Source organism: Medicago truncatula, chromosome 6, assembly GCF_003473485.1.
Source record: "Medicago truncatula cultivar Jemalong A17 chromosome 6, MtrunA17r5.0-ANR, whole genome shotgun sequence".
Classification (NCBI taxonomy): domain Eukaryota; kingdom Viridiplantae; phylum Streptophyta; class Magnoliopsida; order Fabales; family Fabaceae; genus Medicago; species Medicago truncatula.
The window spans coordinates 24,480,835-24,501,240 of NC_053047.1; the positions used below are offsets into that span (position 1 = coordinate 24,480,835).

At 34.6% G+C, this 20,406-nt stretch overlaps 2 protein-coding genes across 4 annotated transcripts; one reads left to right on the plus strand and one right to left on the minus strand.

The window, feature by feature from the left end:
* The first annotated feature begins 6,801 nt into the window (after nucleotides 1-6,801).
* LOC25479688 (CEN-like protein 1) lies at nucleotides 6,802-9,242 on the plus strand. The gene is made up of 4 exons (XM_013587882.3): nucleotides 6,802-7,062; nucleotides 7,580-7,641; nucleotides 7,738-7,778; nucleotides 8,463-9,242. The coding sequence occupies exons 1-4, from the start codon at nucleotides 6,865-6,867 to the stop codon at nucleotides 8,678-8,680; spliced, it is 519 nt and encodes a 172-aa protein (XP_013443336.1). The 5' UTR covers nucleotides 6,802-6,864; the 3' UTR covers nucleotides 8,681-9,242.
* Nucleotides 9,243-12,313: 3,071 nt separating this feature from the next.
* LOC25479689 (E3 ubiquitin-protein ligase XBAT33) lies at nucleotides 12,314-19,519 on the minus strand. Of its 3 annotated transcripts, XM_024774758.2 has the most exons (12): nucleotides 19,469-19,519; nucleotides 18,951-19,144; nucleotides 18,772-18,831; nucleotides 17,847-17,918; nucleotides 17,031-17,215; nucleotides 16,277-16,437; nucleotides 16,124-16,182; nucleotides 15,765-15,811; nucleotides 15,539-15,682; nucleotides 14,669-14,760; nucleotides 13,260-13,820; nucleotides 12,314-12,744 (listed from the first exon to the last, which is right to left on the minus strand). In XM_024774758.2, exons 2-11 carry the CDS (start codon nucleotides 19,125-19,127, stop codon nucleotides 13,276-13,278), a joined length of 1,542 nt encoding a protein of 513 aa, XP_024630526.1. In that variant the 5' UTR covers nucleotides 19,128-19,144; nucleotides 19,469-19,519; the 3' UTR covers nucleotides 12,314-12,744; nucleotides 13,260-13,275. The 3 variants fall into 3 exon arrangements, with proteins under 3 accessions (XP_024630526.1, XP_039682556.1, XP_013443338.1); XM_039826622.1 differs by having other exon boundaries at nucleotides 12,314-12,788; nucleotides 18,951-19,515; XM_013587884.3 differs by having other exon boundaries at nucleotides 13,264-13,820; nucleotides 18,951-19,514.
* Nucleotides 19,520-20,406: the final 887 nt, after the last annotated feature.

A 20,406-nucleotide genomic window follows, 5' to 3' on the forward strand; every position in this document is an offset into this window, starting at 1 on the left:
AAAGCATAGCACCCTTCGACATCATGACCCAGGGCGCCTTGATGGAAATCACATTTGAGGTCGGACCTGAACCTGGGAGGCAACGGATCAGGTGGGGGCTTGCCCTGTCTGGTTGTGCAGTGCCCTCTGAGGAGTAGAGTTGGAAGCAACTCGGCATACAACATTGGTATCGGAGGGAAAGTAGGTCTAGCTTGTTGATGTTGTTGTTGTTGTTGAACCGGCAACTGTTATTTCATCTGTTGAGCAATTGCATTAACGGGTACCTGAGGTTGACCCGGTGGCAAAGGATACTGATGATAGAATGGTGGAAAGAAAGGATGCTGAGAGTACGGCGCATATGGGTACGACGGGGGCATTTGGGCAGCATTAATAGGAGCAACAGTAGCCATGGATTGACCGGCCCCGGCAGATACCATCCCTACTTCCGTTTCTTTCTTCTTGTGGTGTCCGTTACCATACCTCTTTGATGCATTCACGGAGGATTCAGCTTTCTCGAATACAATGATTCCTTCTCTGACGGCTTCTTCCAGACGAGTCCCCATGGTGACCATCTCCGAGAAGTTATTCGGGGCAGCGATGATCATTCTCTCAACATAATCCTTTTTCAAAGTCTTTAGGAATGTCTGGGTCATCTCTTCTTCATCAAGAGCGGGAGTAATGCGGGCAGCTGCCCCCCTCCATCTTTGTGCATATTCGCGGAAGCTTTCCTCCTTCTTTTGGGAGAGAGATCTGAGGAATTCCCTGTTTGGCTTCAATCTGGTATTAAACCCATAGTGGCTTTTGAAAGCAGCGGCTAATTCATCAAAGGTATGAACGTCATTTTTTCTCAAGCTAGTATACCATTCTGCAGCATCTTCCATTAAGCTATCTTGGAAGCAGTGAATCATGAGTGAATCATTGTCTTTGTAGTTACCCATCTTTCGGACATACTTGATGATGTGGTTCTGGGGACAAGTCAGCCCATTGTATCGGTCGAAATCTGGGATCTTGAACTTCTTGGGGACATCCACCTTTGGTACCAAGCAGAGATCATGAGTCTTAAAAGAGTCCCCGTTCCCTCGGTTAGCTTTGATTTCATGACGGAGTTCTTTAGCAAGTTCCTCCATCCTTTCTTCCATGGTTTTGATCACGGGGATGTCTCCGTGATGTGTGTTGATGTTAACACCTTGAGGTAAGGCATGCACAAGAGGCTCAGTGACAGTTGCCGTTGTCTGAGGCAAAGTAGTATTGATGGAGACAGCGTTTGTTGCGGGAATCGGACCATTGTTAGCAGTACCAGAAGTGCCTGCTGCAGTACTAGGAGTGAAAAACGGTGGAAGTCCATACGGAAACCCAGTTGGCATGACGAAGCGAGCGTCAGTAGATGCAGTTGGGATCACACTTGTAGTTATAGGGATAGCTGCGGCTATAGGAATAGCTGTGGCTGATTGTTCCTGGGCGGCTAGCTGAGCAGTCATGGTATCATTGGCCTTAGCCAATTCTTCCCTCAGAGAAGCTAACTTGGTACGGAGCTGAGCATGTTCCTCTTCCATAGCTACCAAATTCTTCTTTCTGTAGAGTCTAGTCCGATGTATTCTGTCAGGTTCGTAAACTTTCCGAGCACGAGCCACCTTTCAATCTGTGGCAGAAGAACCAGGAGGCAGTGAGCACTTGGAAACCTTTTGTGACTCGATGAATGATGCACATGATGCATGATATGTACAAATGCAAATGCAAAAAAAGTTTCTTTTTTTGGTCATCGAAGGATTTTTAGACAAATTAGGAGCTTTGTAAACAATATCTAAACAAGCAAAGCAAAACAAAGTGTTTACAAGGCGAATCCCTTTGAAATATTAAGCCAAGGGAAGACTTTGAAATATAAACAAATAAAACTCTCAAGCATAGGAAGTGGTGGGATGATCCTCAGACTCAGACTCCGAATCCGAACCGCAGTATCTAGCATAGAAGTTGCGTCGTCCTCTAGCTCTCTTGGAGTCCGCATAAGTAACTCATCTTTTTCTTCAAGTTCCCTTCGGACCTTAACCAATTCCTTCTTCAACATCAGGTTCTCATGAGTCTTCTGCTCATCCTTGCCATCCAAAGTCATGATTAGATTCTCAGCTTCATTGTATCGGGCTTTCCACATCTGTTTCTCACGACTCTCCATGGCTAGATGCTCCTGATACATTCCCTAGTTGTGGGAGGTAGAGGTAAAGGTATAGATGGAGCAGATGCAGACACATATCTCATAGCAGGGTAAGGCATACCAATCTCTTCAGCTCGATTTATTACCCACTGAGTATATGCCTCATGAGCAATACCGGATCTCACACCCAAATGCTTCACACTCTTCCTACAGACCTTAGACCAAGCCCCTATGAAAGCCTCCCTTTGTCGGTGGGGGCGTTCGAATAGTAGAAGAACTCTGGAGATGTAGCAAGATTGATGGGCTTTGCCTTCATTGGGAACCCAAACTGTCTCATAGCAAGCTCAGGATTGTAGTTGATTCCCCCACGGGTACAAGAAGAGGTACATTGAGAAAATCTCCACAACCAGTAATAATTTCCTTAACCTGAGCGGTGGGAGTGATCCAGACCACCTCGTTAGGAGTGAGAGCCATAATCCGCTGTGAGTAGGACCAATTCTCCGAGTTGTCATGGAAAGAGCTCGGAAGGTGAGAAATAAACCACCTATATAGGAGAGGCACGCAACAAAGGATATACCCACGACCTTTGAGAGTCCGGTCATGGATAGCATGGTATGTGTCAGCTAGCAAAGTAGGAACCGGATTCTTGGAATGGAAGATCTCAATAGCATTCATATCCACAAAGTTGTCGAGATTCGGAAAGAGATATATTTCCACACCAAATAACAAAATATTTCTACACCAATTAACAAATATATTTCTACACCAGATAACATAACATTTTATACTAATATATACCAACATATAACATAACAAAATATCACTCATCAAAATAAATCGACTAAATTATAAAAAGACATCTAAACTCAATTAAAGTAAATAAATAATAAAATAGGGCGTTACAGTATGTGTCAGGGCTGTTTACCAACTCGTGTTCGGTTGTTGGATAAAGGTGTTCAATGTCCCACTCAGTGCGTAAGTTGTGACTCTAATCATGAGGATTTATCTCATGTATTTTTTATAGACTGCCATGTGTATTCCTGGACCAATGAAATGGTGACACCTGTTATTGGACTTGGTTGGCTCAGCCTTGTGCAAATTTGTGATTTAAGGACCTTTCTGCAAAAAAGTGAAATTGAGGACTAAACTGCAATATAAAAAAAAGGACTAAAAAGTAATTTTAATAATTTTTGGACTAAAATGCAATTCTGGAAACTATTTGAGGGACCAGAATGTAATAAAAATAAAATTGAATTAAAAATTGGTAAATTGAACAAAACGTAAAGCGAAACAAAAAAATAAAATCAACAAAAGGACTAAAACGAACCAATTACTGACATGAGGTATTTTAAAATACCTCCCTATCGAAATTTTGATAGGAAAAGACCAAAATGCCCCTAGGGACTAAACTGACCCAAACTGACTCAAATGCAATTTTTGAAATGATTTTTAAACAAAGACTCAACAATGATTTGTACAGACAAGTTGAAAAGACTCAGAGGCAAACACAGGGACTAAAATGGGTTCCACTGCAGGAAATGACCAAAATACCCTTTTGTATGATTTTTGAAATAAAATGCAAGAAAAAGTAATGCGATGTTTCAGAGAGCTCTTAAATGACTTATAATGCAAGAAAAGACACTTTGAATAATTTTATGCAAGAAAATCGAACTTGAACGTACTTTGAGACAGAGACAGTAAAATATGCAGATGAAAAGAGAGTAAAGATTCAGAGTAAAACAACAGCGAATTGACAAATATCAGTGTTTAAAAAAGAAATTTGAACGAGTATTTTTAGGTCCAAAATCAGGGTATAACAAATACGAAAACTAGAATGACACACGGAGCCGTCTTTGCTAAACTATGACCGGCTTGATTGACTTGTCTCTTGATGAACCTAACATAAGAGGTTACTAAATCAGAAATTATCAGACGTCTACGATCATTAATCACTGCACTATAATTAGTAACGTCACTTTTCCTACCATAGAGACTATCCACCACAATTACAAATCAATTATACTACTAATTTGTTTAAAACAAAATCATATAATTTTAAAATCCTATATGCAGCCAATATACGTATAAAGTCCTATATTTGTCAAAAGAACTTCATCTACTATTTTTTTCAACAAGTGTTCAATTAACTCATTATGTTAAGGAATCCATCATAGAATGAATGATGCATGAAACTACCTAATGATTGAATTTAATAAATTCCTTTACATACTATTACTTGATTTATTCCCACATACTCAATATGCTATTTTGATTGGATTATGCCACCTCTTTTAAGCTTACCCGGCCACCTCTCAAACATCAATCTGGGAAACATCGATTCTAAACAAGCAATAACAATCCATCAAATATGATGGCAATTTAATCAGAGAGCTGTATAACTTTTTTTTTTAAACCAAACGAAAAAAGTTCTTCCAGCACAAGTCATGTTAGAAACAATGTTATAGAAAGTTTATAATGTTATAGTACAAAAATGAAAAAACAAATGAAAAATAAAACAAGAAACAAGCTAACAAACTGTAATAAAATATTGAAGAAAATTAAGCTATCAATAGTGATAGTCGAAAACGAAAGTTGTTTATCTCGCTTTCAACCACCTGAAAGACTGAAGCTTGATTTTGTCACATAAAGTTGACAAACTTTCCTCCTTGTGCTGAAATATACGCATGCTTCTTTCTTTCCAAAAGTGAGTCAAATAATGTTCGCAGTCAAACGTGCTTGCTTTGGAAAACCACCTAAACAAACAAAATACAATAGTTGATCCGAAAGGTAGCTCGGGTTTACCGTAACAAATCCGAGCCAATATGAAATCAAGGACCAAATTATGTCAAAAAAATCACATGACGAACAAGTGATCCACATCTTCATTCATGCTGCAACCTCCCAGACATTGATAATCGTTATTCTGAATCACACCCCTGCTTAGAAAATTATCTTTGATAGGAATACAATTGAGAAGTAGATGTCGAACCAAGAGATTAACTTTGAGAGGAACCGCTTTAAGCCATAGGATGTTTGAGTTTACTATTGGAGTGATATGATTCACCGAGGCCAAGAATTGATAAGTACTACTAACATAGTAGCATTTGGACGGATGTAGCTGCCAAACTCATATATATATCTTCCACACCAAATTGCAAAATAATAGAATTTAACATATAACTACATTCCACCACTTGATCTTCCACACAATCCAACAACCTCCTTATCCACCTCCAAGCCTCTCCGCCCAATACCCAAACTAAGGAGTTCATCTTTGTTACAAATGTTAATTTGTTTTCATATAAATCATACAACCTTGTGATTGATTCCGATAAAACTGTCGATACAAGGTAAGTCTTCCCAACATTTCAATATCCGCTGCGGGTGGGCCCCAATATTCCTCATCAACAGTTAACAATACCAGACAATGATCACATAAACCACGAGCTAGCCACATGTATACAATTAGGTCATAGCAAACACCACTCTTCAGCATTAAGAATCTATCCAAACGACTCATATTGATAGACCGTCCCCGCAATATCAAGTAAAACTTCGGACAATAAGATAGTGTTCCTAGTACTCCTCATGTTATTGGATGCCGTGTAGTAACTTCCTCAACATATCTTGTTAAAAAAACTTTTCCGCCATGTTAAATAAGGTTGGAAATAGTAATTTGAATTTCTTAAGTGCAACAGGCAAATATTAACGCTCATCCATTGGTGGCAATAGTGGTTATCTAAGCCATTAGCTATGTTTTTTATTTTCTTTCTAATTGCATTTCGACTATCGTTATCACTCATCAATGAAATATAAGTTTGCCCTTGTTAAGAGAAAAGGCGGGAAAAGTGTAAAAATTGTGAAAAAATAATTATCCACTCATAGTTTAATCATTTAAATTTTGAAGTATTTAGTCGTGAATTATATTGGTAGGATAACAATTTTTTTTAACAAGTTAATTAGGCACGATAACTTGGTTGCATGTGCTTAAATTAGTAAGGGGATTTTAGGTGATTTTATGCCTCATATTTTATGCTTAGTAAGGAGCAGCAAATTACTTATTCTGGAAATGCGTTTGTTTAATTAAAAATTAATTATTTTTTGTTCCTTAAGCTTATCTCTGTTCGTAAAAATAATGCATAATATATGCAAGGTAAGGAGTTTGAACACCACCAAAAAAGAAATCAATTATTTCTTATTCCAATACAAATTTATCCCAAACTAGCAAGCTTTTGTTTCTCCATGATCAATTTAAAAAACATAACCCAATTTGATATGATTTTCTATTTCATTGATATGACAAATCATGTGCATGAAATTTAGCACCTTATCATAAAGTTGAATTCACATTTGCAAAAGATATATTATTTAATAGTGAAGCAAAATTCTTCATTCTCACCTATCCAATAAGACAAAGACAAGTTGAAGATTCTTCCATTAAAATCATACGTAAAAATTGATATGTTATAAACATCAAGCATTCTATTTCCAATATAGTATCTAACGTGTTCCCCTTAACAATGTTGAATAATACAAATTTGATACTTTAAATGGACATCCTTTCCCAAAATAGGAAAAACATGTATGGAATCTTTCTTTATGCTTCTAAAACCAAGCCAAGTTCATTATCTCCCTTACTAAATATTCTTATGTTATTTGTGCTTATAAATTACTTCAAAAACTCACTTCACAAATATACAAAAAAAAATTCTTATCTTTGCATCTCATTGTGAGTTATCATGTCTAGGCCATTGGAACCACTTTCTGTGGGAAGAGTGATAGGAGAAGTTGTTGACATTTTCAATCCAAGTGTAAGAATGAATGTGACATATTCCACCAAGCAAGTTGCAAATGGACATGAGTTAATGCCTTCTATTGTTATGAACAAACCAAGGGTTGATATTGGAGGTGAAGACATGAGATCTGCTTATACTTTGGTAAGTTACTCACTCATTCATATGTTTCAAAATATAATTAAGGTTTCAATTATTTTGTTTATCACATATTACATTAGCGAAGTATCGATTGGCTTTGACGATTTGAAAAGCCTAACTAACTACCTATATTAGTATGTTTATTTCTAAATTACGTTTTTTATCATTGTTGATTTCAAATCTGATCAGAGATCAAACTGATGAGACCTTCAACCGAAAAAAAAATTAAATATTTTAAAAGTAAAAAAAAAATATAACAAAAGGTAAGGATGAGAACCGGTTGAACCAACTGCGGCTTAACCTGGTTAAATCCAGTTCAACCAGAATAAGGTATAATCGTAATCAAATCAAACCGATGAACTTACTCCTTCCCGCTTAATTGTTTGAACTAACTGGTTCGGTCTGATTTCTAAAACATTTTTTATAGTGGCTATAACCTAAGACATGAATGTATACATATATATGTTTTTATATATTGATAGTAATATAGGATTAATATACCAAATGATGGAACTTGTAGATCATGACAGACCCAGATGCTCCTAGTCCTAGTGATCCACATTTAAGGGAACATCTCCACTGGTTTGTATAATAAAACTCTCTTTCTCATCTCTTTATTTATTTAATTTTTGTATCAATTTATTCCCTCTTATCAACTTGGTGTCACCAATTTGCCAGGATGGTTACAGATATTCCAGGTACCACAGATGTCTCTTTTGGTTAGTCCCTCTTTCTTATCCTAGGATCAATATAACCTTAATTAATTATTCTATATATTTGTTGATCTAAAGATTATTACTTTTAGATATACCTTTACCACTAAGAACTTGAGGATTTAAACAACTTGAGTTAAATTGGAAAATCAACTATGAGGATTTTAACATTTTCATAATTTATTACATATGTGCATGGATATGAAACTAGTCTCAAAATGATGTGACATAATTAAGTCTTCAATTTATATAATAAAAATCATGGGTTAAATATGTTTTTAGTCCCTACAAAATTATAGGCTTACAAGTTTAGTCTTTACAAAAGTTTTACTCACTTTTAGTCCTTATTTGCATTTTATAGAGACTATTTTGAAAGACTAAAAATATTCATTTTTTGCAAGAAGTTTTAAAAATAGGGACTATTCTTACAATCTACAATATTATGAAGGACTAAAATTACCATTAAAATTTTATAAAGACTAAACTTGAAAATTCATAATTTTATAGGGACTACAAACATATTTAATCCAAAAATCATTGAATTAGAATTGTCCATTCCTAAAACCTTTTTACAACCATACATGTAAATTGCATCACACAAAATGTAACTTAATCTAAAGATGCTTGTAAGTTGTAATAGTGGTAATTATAATTTTAATTTTATAACAAAGGGAATTAACTTTGATGCAGGAAATGAGATTGTGGAGTATGAGAATCCAAAGCCAGTGATAGGAATCCATAGATATGTGTTCATCTTGTTCAAGCAGAGAGGGAGACAAACAGTGAGATCCCCATCTTCTAGAGACAATTTCAACACAAGGAGATTCTCACAGGAGAATAACCTTGGTTTACCTGTTGCTGCAGTTTACTTCAATGCTCAAAGAGAAACTGCAGCAAGAAGAAGGTGATCGATGAAAAAAAAAGGGGACATGCACCGTTGGTGTAAACTAATTTTAAACTGACGTCCAATGAGAATCCAACGGATACAAAGTAGAGTTACGTGGCAATAATGTGAGTTCTCATTGGATGTCGGTACAAAACTATATTTTACACCAACAGTGCATCTCTATTAAACTCGTTATCAATTCGTGAAGCTGAAAGGATGCGGTGAATAAAACTTGTTTCAGGCTTAATATCTTTTCTTAGGGGTTGTCATTGTTGAAATAAGGATATAGATTTTTTTTGAAATCTATACTCCACTCCATTTTTTTGCTATTTCTTAGGGTTTGCGAGACGGTTTGAGGTTACGATTGGAACTGCAGCATCAAAGTTTTCGATGTTTATGTATTGTGGCCGCAACTATAATCGCGAATTTATATTCGACGATTAGTTACCTATATGTAATATTAAGAATTGTGACGTGGTTGCGACCGCGATAGTTCACAAGGAACCTTAGAGCTAGCTGGTGTTTAAAAGGTGGCACATATTCTTGATGTACTTTATAGTTTGTACTGCTTGTAAATTATTGAATTTGTGGACCAAACAATGCCTTAAATTTGTTTATTTCTGAAAATTAGCTTATAAAACAAATTTTCTTGGAAAATAAACATCAGAATTATTCTATTTTTGTTGCAGATGTTGAAAGCTGGGCTTATTTTGTAATGTTTACTTTTTAATAAGAATAATAAAAAGATAATACAAGAGATATTCTAACTTATACAAATGATAGAATTAGTACACTAATCTAAGAAACAGTATCCCACACCTATATTTCCACCTTCAAATCATTCGCATCAAACTATTTTAATGTTAGCAACCAAGTTTTCACAATCTTGTGATAAGTTTCTATTGCAACCATCTCGAACCATCTTGAACCGTCACACCTCGTTCGCCTGTGACCCATACCACAACCCTACTCCATCGCGACATGGTTGTGAAATTGCAAAACCTTTTACAACCTTTGTGGGTGGCGGTGAACGAAGATAAGATCTAGGATTATCCTTTTGCTCAAAATGACTAAGAGAAGGGTGAGTTCATGACGATTTCAAAAAGGGAAAGGTATGGTGGCAAATATCCACTTTTCATTCAATGTGACCGTTAAATATGGTGGAAAAAGTCGTGAGTTGTATCTGGTGTCGCACGGTAGAGAATATCTCAACTTTCTCGCCAAATTCATACTATTAAGTATCAACTAAAATTTTACAATTGAGATAAAAAAAAAAAAAAAAAAAAATCTTATTGTATTATGCACTACATTGAAGAACCATATCAAGAATGAGATAAAAGATCGAGGGGACCTTCATTATGGTCCATACCATTGTTGGTTTTAAAATGAGTCGTTTTGTCCCACATTGCTTGTGGATGGGTAAATATATAACAGTGACGACTCATTGATTAACCTAATATCATAAGATTTTGGATGGAGATATATGTCTCCGTCTCTTGTGGTCGTGAAGCATTGTGTCAGCTGTTTCTTTCGTCACCAGGAGACTCCCCAACAACTCACACTCAAATAATGCATCTTGCAATGAAGTCTCTATCATTCTGGAGACACGTGCCCCATCTAATATATTCATCCATTCACAGCTACATAAGTAGCCCAACAAGAGGTTTAAAACTATCGTTAATAACACTCAAAATCGTAGTTAATTACTTTAAGCAGATGGTTAAAGAGACACTTGTTATATCCATTAATCATTCGTTGAATGTAATTAACAATAGGAGAATGTTATCCATTTAAATTTGTCGTCAAATTTTAATGTCAAATGTATGCGTCAAAACAAGACAACTTTATTAAAATGGAACAATCGTACGTCCTGGTTAAGGAGAATTCCAGATGAATAAAAAAGTGTATTCCTCTGTATTGTGAGTATAAATGGAAATGAAGCACATGTATATATATATGAGTGTGAATACTGAATATATTCTGTACAAAATCATAGAAAAAAACAAAAGCTAAGGAAGGGACAGAACACAAGCAAAATACCTAATAATGCCCTTAAAGGAAAGGTATGTGTCTTCTTTTCAATGGATACGAATAACAAACGTGACAACATAAAATTAGTTGGATTTGATTGCTAATAATTTCTGAGAGCAAAGAATTCTTCCAATCCCTGAGAAATTGGATTCTCTGAAACTTATCATTGGTTTTCAATGTCAATTAGGTGGGGACAATAGTGATAGTAAGGTTAAGTAACATGTGGGGTAGTAGCCAACTAGCCATACATGATTCAGTGTGATATACTTTTCCATGGCATAAACATGAACATGCACTCTGATTGATCACAGAAAAAAGTAAGGTAAATTTTTGTTTGGTTGTAGAAAGAAAAAGAAAAGAAATTCTTATTTTACTTTGTGTTTGTTTGGTACAGGGTTTGCAAAACGGTGTTTGATAAATCATGACAAAATCACGTTAGCAAAGAAGCTAGCATTTGGAGCTTCTGAAAATCACGGCAAAAACGATTCAGGGAACGTGCAAATGTGCTTTTGTGTGTTACAAACGGAAAACCAATCACACACTTATTGGTTTAAAGCCATGGACACACACCGAAAGAGTTTTCATTACAAACAGCTACAGTTGCCGCAGGTAATTAGACCTTCAAATCAGCAAGAAAATGGAGAAGATCTTAATCCCCCCATTATAACGAGTTAAGAGTTCTCAACTGTTTGGAGTTCATCTTTGCTCCATTTAGCCTTACTCCATTTACTCCTTTTGAATGCATAGATTTACTCCATTTACTCCTTAATTCATTTGATAAAAACTAAAAGAAAGAAAAACGCTTCATAAGAGTGGACTCATTTAATGTCACACTTTTGCATTTATATTTCCAAAACTATAGTAATGGAACAAATGGAGACAAAGGATAATGGAGAGGATATTAATCCCTCGTTATAACGATGGAACAAATGGAGACAAAAGAAAATGGAGAGTCTTAACCCGTTGGTGAATCTCCTTGACCATTCATAAGAGTGTCTCCCCTAATATAAAAAAAAATGTTCATTAGCCATAATTCTAAAATGCAGACCTTAATTGCAGCCACAGTATGACCACAAACAACTGTAGTAGTCACGTTACAAAGTGCCTCATGGGGCACTCGTTAGCAAGACCCTATAAAAAATCCCTACATAATAGCAAGAAATATTGATATTTGAGAAATGATATTTGTACAACCATTTTATTACAACTTTTTGACAACTTTCTCTCTCGTACTCACATTATATTCTTATTCTCTCTCTTCCTTTTTCTCTCTTTATTGTTTTGGACCAATGAGAAGAGAGAAAATGAGAGTTGTCATCAAAGTTGTCCCAAATGGTTGTACATATATCACTACTCTTCATATATAGGCAAGAAATATCACTGCAATGGAATGGTTGTAGCTACTTTTCTATCTTTCAGTTCATTTTCACAGATTAAAAGATGTAAAAAGTGAAATGAACTCTGCATGGTTTTCTCTTCTATGGTGATTCCATCTTTGAACTCGAGTTTCTCACAGCTTTTTCGATGCAGACTATTCTAAACTAGCAAGTGTTAAACTATAAGCATAAATCACTGAAGAAACAAGCAAAACAAATGAAAAAATATGTACTACAAAGCTAAAAAATTGTATGGAAAAACTCATAAACACAACAATTTAGTACTCAAATTTGTTCTTTATAAACCTATGAAAATTCATGATAAACAAAATATACAGAACCTCCTACTAATCTGATAAATATGCTAAAAAAGAAAGGTACTTTAGTTTTTGCATTCACCCAGTCACCACCTAAAAACTATCTTTTATATTGCAAAATAAAATCCAATTGCAATAACGACTAATTGTACAAACCCTCTCTAAATATCATAACTGATAAATAAAAAAGAGGAATGCTGAAACGCAAGAATATTATCTTTCACCAAGTATGCAGACTTTGCAGTAAAACAGAAGCAAAGAAGCTTGATTTCTTCTTGCTATATGCATCCACTAGATTTCACTATTTGAGGTTGCATAATAAGACAACTGTGGACTTCACATTGTTGATCTAAGACGGTAAACTGCATCCACACATGATGAGAAGAGTTAAATATGTTTTAAGTCCCTATAAAATTCAATATTTTTCAAGTTTAGTCCCTAAATAAAGTATGTTCAATATTAATTCTTATTTTGCTTTTATATGGACTAAAAGCACTAATTTTTCATTAAAATTTTTGAATATTTATGTTAGTCCCCGACAAAAATGCGAGACCCGGCCATGAGAAAATAAAAACAATTTTTAGGCCGTGAGAAAAATAAAACAAGACAACTTAGCCTCTAAGTTTTTCGGAGGTGAGAACTAAGTTGTTCATGTAGGGACTAAATTTTCTTGGTTTATTTTTCACGGGAACTAAATTTTTATTTTTTAGGTTTTGGTCTGAGTTTTTGTAAAGGACTAAAATGGTCTTCACACTAAATAAAATTAATAAGAATATAGACTAAAATTGGATAAACTTTATGTAGGAAATAAACTTAAAAAGTCATAATTTCATAAGTGCCTAAAAACATATTTAACCATAAGAGAACGACTACATACTTGCCTATTGAATCAATCATGCATTTATTTCTGAATTACATTGGTTCTCCCTGCTGCAACTTCTTCTACCCCAAAACATATTTGAACATGTTTTTTTCACCAGTTTTGGTCCTTCCATTTTATCTTGATCTGTTGTCGAAGCTTGTGAGTGACGAGGTGATTCATCTTGTGTTTCATCTTCACCAGGTTCAAATGGCGGACAAGGACCATCATTGCAAGTACATAAAGGAATCGCTACAGATGGAAATGGTGTACAGGTGACAGGGCAAAGCATCTCGGAAGAAACAGAAGCAACCCGGTTTTTTCGAATTTCCGATGTATTATGAGAAAAAGAGGATTGATCTATGTCACGTGGATGTTGTATGCATGGTGTACACATGCTGAGAGACGCATGCAATTTATTTTCTTTTGGTTGGAAACTTGGTAACTTGACGAAAGAGATAATTCCATGTCGACAAAGGGGACAAGGGACAGAACCAGGAGGGCCATGCATTTCAGAAGAAACATTGGCTGTAGAGCAAAGGTAGAGTGCACATCTTACACAAAGCTCATGCATGCATCCTGCATGGATAAAGTCTTGAGATCAGTTACACTAAGCATTATGTTTAAACGTAAGACAAATGACTGTTAGCATTTAGGTAGATAAGTCGGCGCATGACATAAAAAATATAAATTTAGGTCTATGTTTGGTACATATTAAAAGTAGAACATATAATAGGATATAAGCTTTATAAAAAATAAAAAATAAAACTAAGGTGGAATAAATAAAAACTAATATATAACATGGTCTCCCATTCCATTAGGTCCATGTATAAAATGTTGGCTTAGCATCTCATACACTACGTTTTCCGTTTAGTGATTCTTATAATTTGGATTGTACCTAACTCAGTGTCTCATTACAAACCGGCTTGTAAGGGGAGGAACGTCTCCCACTTATAAACTCATTTACAAGTCATATTTCATCAAATGTGAGACTCTTAATACACTCCCTCGCATTAAAGACTAGACATCTAGAGTGTAACCTGATAGCGGATGATTAGACATCTAGAGTGGATAGGCTTTGATATCATCTTAAAATTTAAACTAGGCCTAACTCGTCCTTACAAAATCAGCTTTCCCCTGTTTTCATAAGCTCATTTTTAGAAGTCTCCCACTAACAAACTCAGTTTTTAAGTCATATCTAATCGAATGTGGGACACTTTAACAATAATATCATAAACTCAGCTTCCCGTTCTCAAAGAGAATGAGAACCCTCCTATCGCTCTTTCAAAACATGGGATTATAACTTTATGGGATGATATAGCTGACAACCACATTTTACTCGTTTTAAGAGAACTGCAGTTCATTGAATATTTTCATGTAGATAAGCAAGCAAATATACAGATATTCAAAAGTTTAAAATCCAGTACCTTCTGCAGCCACTGTACATGGCCTCTCCAGGCAGACAGCACAGAAGTCGATCTCATTGGATGAGGTCGTAGGAGAATGCAATCCATATTCCCTGCAGTAATCCACATCAATCTTATTTCCATTTGCATTTAGGATCCGACAACATCAAGAATCATATATTAGGAAAATAATTGTGCTTCGAGAATCATATAATAGGATTACATAATTCTACGCTTTTCCGGAAGTCTAGACATTCCCGATCATATTTCTGGAACACAATCTGACCAGATCGCATATCCTAAATGATATTTTTGACACTTCTAACCCTATCTCAGCATTTGTTTCCTAACCAAAAACAACTCCCTCATCGTTTCTGTTGTGTGACTATTTCACAGGTTCTCATCTTCAACATTGTTCCCTGGTGCAGTGCAGTGGTGGTGCTTTCACTTGGTTAAATGTTATATAACATATAAAGGCTAGTTTGAAACAAATGACTAGTAGATACAAGTTTTAGGGGGTTTTAACCCAAAAAAGTGGGTTTCAGAAACAGGACGCGAAACCCTGGCTATGAACTACAGTTGCTATGTGCACAAAGTGGGAGTTTAAAATCGCAAAAGTCGCACAGATTTTTACTGTATGGAATGGTAAAGCGATTCTGCGCAGGTACCCATTCCGTCATAGCCACCAAGATCACAAAATTGTACGAACCTACATGCTAGATCCCGATTTTGACTATCATGATGCACATCTATTTTTCATATTATCCGAAAACTATTTCCTTGTTTCTTTTTTATGATAATCACATTCACAGTATTTTGCAGCATATTATTACGACAGCTATTCCCGTTGTTTGTAATTTTTATATCTAGATTTATGGATTATAAAAATACCTGGCTATGTTGAGCACACTCATGAGGGGCAACAACAAATAATTTGAAGTAGGGAATGATGATACGATGGTATCAGAACTCGGTGCCAGCAATGGTTCAAGCCAGTGACGCCCCCACATCCTAGCCACATCAAGTGGAAGCCACCTGAGAGGAAAAATTAATTTGTGTCATTTATGTTATAGAGCAAGAAAAAAATCTATTTCAATTTCCATTCACAATATCTTACCCATTGCAGTTCAAAGCCATCCGAGTTGCACCTTTTGAAAGGAGGATCTGAAAAAATAAGAGCATCGTTAAAAGATTTGGGGCCTGTTTGGATTGGCTTATTTGAGCTTATCTACTAATATAAACACTTGTGAAACTATTTTGGAGAACTAATGGAAACAGTTTATGACATGTCTATAAGCAGTTTTCAGCTTATTTCCACAAGCTCTTTAGGATAGCTTATGAAAACATCTTATAACTTATATGATTCAGTTTGACTTTATTTTATCTTTTGCTATAGGAATAGTTTATGCATAAGCACCTATGTTGTAAGTGCTTAATTAGGTTAATATCACAGGAAAACGTTAAAGAAATTCTTACCTGACAGCATTTTAAATTTCCGCCACACGCAGCATAATGCAATGGAGTGCTTCCAGCCCCTATATTAATGCATAGCACATCGGTAATTTTCTGGTAGGAGAGAAGGAAAAAAAACACATATTTATCATCCATAATCTTCAACAAAAGAGTTACCTATTAAATCCATTGATGTTCCATAATGATATGTTGCAGCTGATGCATTTGCATTAAGATCAAGTAGCAGTTGTACACAATCGAAGTACCCGTTCAACGCAGCCATATGAAGTGCAGTAATACCTGCATCTGCTGTCTTGTTTACAAACTTGGACAATTCACTGCACCGGCATGAAGTAAATGAATAGCAAGAATATAATATACAGAGATTATTGAAACAATACTTTATTGTCAACATGATTTTAAATTGTTATCCGTAACCACAATAGTGACTGAAGTATAAAATATTTTGAGAACTCTAACTGCAATTTTAACTGCATCGGCCACATTTCTATGTATTTCGCTGAAACATAAAAGTTCACAGCGTAACCGCAACCACAATTTAAAATCATGATAGTCGGGATTTAAATCATTAATATAAACTAAATCTAAAAGAAGATCAATGTAATGAAGACTCTCAAAGAAAAATTAAGCATGGCTTTTGCAAATAGTATTTTTATCAAATAATTGTTACTTGTTAGTGTAGTAACTAAATGTGTGAATGCATATGTATAAAAATGTAGAAGAAAAAAACATGAATGCACTAAATGTTAAGTATATTGAAATGAATATAAAGAGCATTTTATGATAAGCATGTTAAAAACAGTGAAAGTATATTAGTCATACAACAGTATCAGCTAAACATAAAATATAGGATGAAATTTACTAGAATGATAATCTTTTGAGAATTAGACAATGAAGAGGAATGGCATACCTTTGTTCGTTTTTTCTTTTTGTATTTGATCCATCACCAACATCAGCATCCACACGAGCATGTAGAGTTTCATAAGGAGCACTTGGGACCAAGTCAGCCACCACAAGTCTAATGCATCTTACATGCCCACTGACAGCTGCAAAGTGAAGAGCTGTCCTCCCACTTAGATAATCTGCTTTCATAACCTGTAATTTAATCTAGTTATTCTTCACACATGGTTATCACAATACATGCATGCCGTATCTCAACTCAATACCAAATTGAACCCAATCAATACGAATTTCGTGTGTGTGTGTGTGTGTATCATCTTGAATCGGATTCATTATAATGAAAACACGATTCACATTGATGAACTTTCATACATTCTAATGAATCGCTACCAAAACTTGGTGCAGCCAGTCTTTTATTTGTCAGCTTTGTATATACAGTCACTTTTCTTTTGTGCTTTACTTTATGACTTGAACCGTGAATAATTTTGAGGTTTGTAGATGAAATCAGCTTATAATTTTTCTGTGTCAAGTAGTTTTACTTAATAATATAATTTATTGGTAATTTATCTTACGATTCACAATAAGATTCAATTCACAATTCAGAAAATAGGTAATCCAATAATTCACAATTTGAATCTTGATTTGATAACCATGATTCTAAGAATGACACTTGGACCATGTAAATATAAAAATATACTTCACGAAAGTCCAATTCCCACCCCAAACATGGTTTCAACCATCAACCCTGCAACTTGTATCGTTCCAATTTTATCAGATATTATAACCAAAAGACCGAGAAAGGGAGAAAGTGGAAGATAATACTCACATTACATCTGTACAGCATAAGGGTTTGTACAACTTCCCAATAACCATGTCTACAAGCTTGCATCAAAGCTGTCTGTAAACAAAGGATCAAGTTAAACCAAAATTAAAATCTCATTTAGCAAATCATATTCTTAGGCAATCATATATATATATATGAATCAAAAAGGAGACTAAGAAACATCGAAAGAAATTTTTTGAAATCTTATCATGCTGACATGTTTTGAACAAGAACCATATCCACTGATCTGTCAAGAATCATAATGCACACCCCAATATTATACTCTAAGACAAGGTAGGAAAAAATTCTCTTAAAGAATGTAACTAGCCAATTTTAGGACCAAGTCAATGGATAGTTGAACAATAATCACAATCGATCATATCCAGGTTAAAATAACTAGCCAATTTTAATTCCAAGAATTAGGGATAAAAATGAGATGGCGTTATTCCATTTTTCAACACTGAAATTGACCAAACCAGTATTAATCATATCCAGGTTAAAATAAAGGTCTCCGACCACGATATATGCCACGATATAATGGTTTTTTACATTGCCAAGACTGCAATGCAATCGGGATAAGGGCCACATCGGCCACATTAAACTACAATTCTCCGCAATATCAAACATCGAGACGACCAACTTTCAAACCGTTATCATATCATGAAAATTAGTCAAATCAAACTCAAAAACAATAAAACTAAAATCAACCAAGATATAATGGAAATTAGGCCACAATATAATCATTTAAATGTTGCCAAAACCACAATGCGACCAGGATTGGAGCCGCATCGACTCTCCTCAATATCAAAGATCGTGACGACCAACTTGAAACCATAATCATATAATGAAAATTAATCAAATCAATCACAATAACCATAAAGCTTAAATCAATCAAACAAAAAGTGCCACAAAAAAATTAAAATTTTACCTGCCCACAATAGTTCCTTGAATTCACATCAGCTCCTTTTTCAAGCAACAATGCCACAATCTAATAAACACACCAAAACTTTAGAGAATCAAAAAGGGTGTTAATCAAAATGGTAAAATTAAAAACATAAACTTTAAGACATTAAAAGACAAAGAAATCAAAAGGGTATATTCAAAAACCTCGTTATGACCCTTAGAAGCTGCAAAATGAAGAGGTGAATTAAGACCACCAAAAGTTGAGTATTTTGCAAGACAAGGATTGAATTCCAAAAGCATCTTTGCTTCAACCAAATCACCATCTCTTGCTGCAGATACCAACCTCTCACCAGAAGCTGAACAACCAAAAGAATTTCCCATCTTTCTGATGAAAAAATCTTCTAAGCAAAACAATTGGGTCAATAAATAACCAAAAAAAACAAAAATTAATGGGGTGTTTTTGATTTGACTAAAAATGAAAACTTTATTAATGGGGTGTTTTTGATTTGATGAAAAATGAAAAGTTTGATGTGTGAGAGTGATGTGGCAACACAGAAAGAAACAGAGACAGTTATGTCTTTTTCTGATGGATACAAAAAATGAAGGTGAAACTGAAAGGTTGGAACTTGGAAATTGGAATGTGTTTGGTTATTGTTTGTTAATGGTGTTTTTTGTGTGAAGGAAAAAAACAAAGAGGAAAAGGGAATGAAGGTTCACTTTACCTTCTTTTCTTCTGTTTTTGTGTTCCTTTGACTTTTGTTGTACTGTGTTTTTTCTTCTCTCTTGGTTTTAAATGGGATTTTGTAATTGGAGGATGAAATTGAATTTTTGGATTAGTCGATTTTTGAGTCGAATATCAATTTTTTTAATAAAAAAATTGTGTGTTTCATTTGTTTTAAAATAAATGATTTTGGACAATGCATAAAATATGTAAGGGTTGGATTTGAACCTTAAACATTTCATTTAGTTGACCAAAAAAAATTATATATTAGTGATTTTGTTTGATTACGTATACTATTTACATAACATGTTTTGACTATATTTATCTACTAATATATAAAGATAAATGGTGGTATATAAATTGTTATTGGTTTTTATTGGTTAGTGTGTACTCTCTCCATTTCAAAATGACTTATATTGTTTGGCCATATACATTATTCATTTAACGTATTTTAAACATATTCTGTACTAATATACAAATGTTAGCATATAAGATGTTGGATTAGTCTCGATGATTAAAATATCGACTTCTTATCAATTTTGCAAATAAGTAGTTAAAGATACTAAAGGTTAAAATTGTATATTAGCATATGTAAAAGTCAACAAGATCAATCATTTTAAAACGGAGAAAGTATTTGGTTGGATTTTGTTTTAGGTCACACTAATATGTGTGTTAAAGGCACATGTTAATTGTACCAAAAAAATACTACCTCCGTCCCTAATTATAAGACCCTTTTGAAAAAAAAAATTGTCCCTTTTTATAAGACCACTTTGCTATTTCCAACTACATTAATTATTTCTTTACATACATGCCCCTATTTATTATACATCTTTTTCTTCAATCAACAATAAATAACATGTTGAAAACATAAACCAACTCTCTCTTAAAGAATAAAATTGTAAAAACAATAGTAATTACAAACATATTTAATACAAATAT

Excerpts from the sequence above, each read along its gene's own strand:
- LOC25479689 (XM_024774758.2), bottom strand. The coding sequence starts at position 19,127 with ATGGGAAATTCTTTTGGTTGTTCAGCTTCTGGTGAGAGGTTGGTATCT. Across the intron at positions 17,919-18,771 it reads CAAGGAACTATTGTGGGCAG|ACAGCTTTGATGCAAGCTTG; the intron begins GTAAAATTTTAA and ends CTTTGTTTACAG. Across the intron at positions 15,683-15,764 it reads ATGGCTTTGAACTGCAATGG|GTGGCTTCCACTTGATGTGG; the intron begins GTAAGATATTGT and ends TTTTCCTCTCAG.
- LOC25479688 (XM_013587882.3), top strand. The coding sequence starts at position 6,865 with ATGTCTAGGCCATTGGAACCACTTTCTGTGGGAAGAGTGATAGGAGAA. Across the intron at positions 7,063-7,579 it reads TGAGATCTGCTTATACTTTG|ATCATGACAGACCCAGATGC; the intron begins GTAAGTTACTCA and ends TGGAACTTGTAG. Across the intron at positions 7,642-7,737 it reads TTAAGGGAACATCTCCACTG|GATGGTTACAGATATTCCAG; the intron begins GTTTGTATAATA and ends CCAATTTGCCAG.